This window comes from Belonocnema kinseyi, chromosome 4 (genome assembly GCF_010883055.1).
Source record: "Belonocnema kinseyi isolate 2016_QV_RU_SX_M_011 chromosome 4, B_treatae_v1, whole genome shotgun sequence".
NCBI lineage: Eukaryota > Metazoa > Arthropoda > Insecta > Hymenoptera > Cynipidae > Belonocnema > Belonocnema kinseyi.
The window spans coordinates 103,236,106-103,240,917 of record NC_046660.1 but is presented as its reverse complement, the minus strand read 5'-3'; the positions used below and the strand labels follow the sequence as shown (position 1 = coordinate 103,240,917).

Genomic DNA, 4,812 nt, shown 5'->3' with positions numbered 1-4,812 from the left:
TTATTTATTTATCAAGGGTAACACAAGAGAGTATGGAAATATAAAACGAAGAGGTCAAAAAATCTGTTTATGGTTGATTTAAATTTTTCACGTAGCTAAAGGTTATGCGGCAGGATGCGCATAACAAGCCAAAATTTCAAACAGCTTTTAAATCTATATTTAAAATAGACAAAAATATTCAAAATTTGAAAAAATTACTATTCTTACTATTTATTCCATTTGGAGCACAGAGTTTTAAAATATCATGTCATTTTACAGAATGAAAAATTAATAGACAGACTCGCATATATTATTGAATATATTATGCAAAAATAGTGAACATTTTTATCATTTATTGAAAATTAACGTTTAATGATCGGCCTAACTATTCTTGAATCTGCGCAATAATGAAAGTAACCATTGTTTTCGAGTTTTAGCTTAAAATGATAACACAGCGTGACCAGACAACAAAACTGCGGGAGGTACTTTGAAGTGATTTTTTAAATTCTTAACTCTAAAATATTGAAATCTACTCTAGATTTTTCTCTTTTCAACTAAATACAAGTGACATCTTTCAATTCAAAATAGCGAAGACATGATGTTAATGTTATTTATCAAGTTTTCATTTCAAATTTGTACTTTGGGACAGGTGCATGACAGTGCATTTACCTTACTTTGATATTTATAATTTTGGAACAAATTCGTTTTCAATTTCAAAAGTATAATAAATTATGATTTTATATAAATAATTAACTGATACAGTTTTATAAAAATTATTGTTCAAAGGAAAAGTAAAAAATAACTTGGAATTAGAATGGTCAACTTTTTGGCAATCACCTGTTAACTGAAAAGTTCTCAGAAGAACAGATATAATTTTTCCCTATCGGCAAATCTTTCAAAACTGAGTGTCTGTTTTTTAACTGTATTTCGTAACAAATTCATTATTTCAGACTGGATCAGAGTACCGGAAAGGTTTCTGATCATATGGGGAAGTTTTGAAAACTTCATTTGTATTTTATTATTAATTTAGAAAATGTTTGATAATTGTTGCATTTTTTCGCTTCTCCTGTAAAATTAGGTAATTGGATATAACGTCTTTTAGGTTTCTTTGATTTAATCATCAATTCATAAATATATGAGTTTAGTTCATCTTAAGCTCGGTTGAATTGAATTTTGAATCAAAATTATAAGTTGGATTCGATTATTTTGTAGTAAAGTTTCTTAAATGTAGGTGCCCATACATTTTAAGTAGTTTAACCTGTGGCACCAATTTTTTCACCTTTATCATTACCATAAAAAGCCCTAATATATGGTAACAGCAAAGTAAGGCGCTTTTAATCTTGTAGATGTTTAGTGGTGGTTGCACGTTACTTTCGAGTGTTTTCGTTTACCGATCACTGTGGCTGACTGAATATTGTATGACACCTATATTACGGAATTATATGTTGAAATAAATATGAACAGCGTATCAGTACAACCATCATAGACTGTAAAGTAATACTTCAAGTTGTTTCCGCTTGATCGAATTAAAAGGTTTGAACTCAGTCTAGCACAAAATAGCTCATAGATTCGATTCGACGGGAAGAGAGAACTATTTTTCATCCAAAACTGTCGATCGATCGAAAAACTTGTTTGTTAAACGTTACACGTACAGCGTCATTTATGCCCTGAACTTTTTTTATCTATTGCAAGTTCAACCAAGTTTTATTATCAAGACGTTTATTACGTGGGGGAGGTTGGGTTTCTCACACCAACTCGTCCGACGGGCGTTATGATTTATTATCACACCGACGAAGGATTAATAGTGCACTTATAAGATATTATTAACGGCGGCTTACTGTCTTCTTACTCTATGGAACATTAATAGCGCTCCCATTGGAGACTTTAAATGATAGAGCACAATGGGATTCCAGAAATTTATCCTCCGATAAGCATACTCCTGTAGTAAAACCGATTTCGATAAAACTGTAATTGTTATAAAAACCTAGATAAAAAATGCAACATCAAGAGAAATGGAAAATTTTAAAATTTATGATCATTCTACCAGTATACATAGTCGCCAGAGTAAAATGAAGGTTCATTGTCTAACCCAATCAATTTATAGTATCAAAGATTAGCATTTGTAAATTTGTTGCGTATCCCTAAGTAGCTCATCAAACATTGGAAAAGGAATCCATATTTATCGATACGAGGTACTTCCAGAGAGTATCCGACCTTGTGCTCCAAGTTTCTACCTAGTTTTGCTTATTGTTAAAAAATAGAGATTTAGCATTTAACAAACACAGACAGACTTATCCTTAGTCGGCTAGTGTACGCAGTTGCGTAAACAGCTAACCACGTAGTGTCGCATTTCAGAATGGCGGACCGAACCAAATAGGGATTCTGTATTAAATTTGGAGATTTCAAGATATAGAGGAAATAAATCAGAATGAGACAAAAGCAACTGGTAGCTAATCCAAAACGTTACTTTAAAGAGTGCTTCCAAAATTGGGAGAATCTCTGACAAAATGTTATGATGTTCAGAGGCAATATCATCACCGTTGAAAAGAAGTTTGTTAATATATAACAATTATTTTTTGGCAGATATTAACCAAATTTATATTTGTTTATGAATAAACATGTTTAAGTCCTTAACATTTTTTGAAAATTTAGATTTGTCATTAGTTAATTAAATTCTATGTACTATTTATTTTCCAGAAATATTAGATTCTTTTAGCACATACTCAGTAAAATGAATTTTTCTGAAATGTTCACATGTTTCCAGGCACTGATAGAGTTGAAAATCAAATTTAATTATTAGGGATCTAAGAGTCTTTTATGTAATTACAGAGTTTAAAAATACTAGATTTAATATGAGATTTTCTCCTCTACGGACTGGTCTATGTTCGCTTGTTATGTGTACGCGCTTGAAAAATATTGATCATAAAATCGATATAATTTCTCACATCTCTTCATCTTCGATGACAAAATCCGCTTAGCCTCGCATTTTTCTCGTAAAGCTTGAAATGAGACATTTTATAGATTTTTCGAATAGGCGTATTACTTTCCTTATAAACTGACTTCCAACGTTCTTTATACTGTGTCACTGAGCCTCAAGGACGTATCCGGAAAAATAAGCTTGTTATTCTATAGTAAAAAAAATAAGTACCAGGGAATAACTTACACAAGTAACACAGCCAATGAAGAACTTACTACTTAATAAACTTTTACAATTTTTCAGTTATTATCGTTAAAAATTATGATGATAATACAACTTATTCTTATTTACAATCTTTTAAAATAATTATTGACATTTGCATGTTTATGATACTTTTTAATAAACCAAGATAATATTTCATTAGTTCAATATGTGAAAATTATATAATGCTGAAAATTATTCCAGATTGAAAGAATTGGAATAATTCTAGAAAATTATATTCCTGACTATTTCATTGAGTTACATTTAACTTTACTTGATATTACCTTAGATATGAAAGATAAAATGTTTATAATCAGTCTTGAAATTCCAATACAGAATAAATAAAAAATTTCATTTGAAATTTCATATCCTCAAAGGCATTTTGGTAAAATTTTGAATAAAAAATGTTTGAAGTACTGATTTTGCATAAATATAAATTTAAGAGTAACGTTAGTTACTTATTAAAGTAGTTAAGTAACTTTCAACCAGAGTCTTTCTTATAACTTCTCGAAGTGTGAGAATATTAAATTAATATACATTACTTAATTTTTATATAAAAGCATAATGATATACAAATGAAACTTTTTGTACAAACGAACTTATATTTCAAAAACTTTAATATTCAAAAAGGCATATATTCTTAAATCATCCCCATTTATAGTCTTGCTGAACTCAAAACGCATACTTATTTGGTAGTGTTCTTTGATGCATAAATATGATACAGCTGCTTATTTAAAGTTACTATATTAAATGCATTTTTCGATGCAAGTAGTTCTCCCTTTCTTTATGTATATAGGTAAAGTAGTATAGGTTTATATATATTATAGGAAAATGTATTATAAATAATTAAAAATAATTGTAATATGTAAAAATTATAATGAAAATTCGATCTATATCATTTTTAAAAGCACGTGTATATTTGGATTAGTTTCTTACGGCTATACCGTATAAATCGAAATACTTTCATAATTCTATATTGAAATCTAATTTCATGTTTTTCGATAAAATTTAAAATAATAATTATTAACTAGTTTTCTATTTATGAAATTAAGACTAAACGTGTTTAAATCTAGTTTACCATGAAAGAGACAAAAAGTTTTTGCAAGGATATAAAAAAGATAAAATCCTCCCAGTTATTATTTTTTATGCGAACCAAAATAAAAATACCTTAACGGACGATTTCTCGTAACCTACATTCTATCATGGAAATTTTTTTCCAGTCTGAATTTATGTATTGGATTTGGTTCAGATAGCCCTCGGTTTATAACCCGGAAACCAAGTTTCTTCCTTTTCCACTTGTTTTTGAAATAGTTTAGAGTTTCTAATAAATATTATTTTTTCTAGAGTCTGCCAGAATACCAGTACAATTACGAAGTTGCAGACGATGTGGGCAAGAATCACGGAAAAGTCGAAGCAAGATCTGGCGAGTTGGCTAGTGGTCGGTATTACGTGAACTCCGCGCAATCTTCCACAGACGTCAAATATTTTGCTGACGAGTGGGGTTACCATCCGCTTGTGAAGTACAGGTCTTCAAACGAGCACAGCACTGCTGGAGCGCCTTTTGCTATTGGAGAAGAAGCAGTTAAGATCCTTCAGAATGATGACGATAGCGTAAGTGTAGCTCTTTTAGTATTTTGCTAACTTTAATTTAAAAA

At 29.9% G+C, this 4,812-nt stretch overlaps 1 protein-coding gene across 1 annotated transcript in view; it reads left to right on the top strand.

Moving 5' to 3' along the window:
• LOC117171246 overlaps nucleotides 1-4,812 on the top strand; it is a 65,190-nt gene that overhangs the window by 54,916 nt on the left and 5,462 nt on the right. The window contains exon 3 of the mRNA XM_033358361.1: nucleotides 4,502-4,768. Coding sequence (XP_033214252.1) covers nucleotides 4,502-4,768 — 267 coding nt within the window. The remainder of the gene's footprint in view (nucleotides 1-4,501; nucleotides 4,769-4,812) is intronic.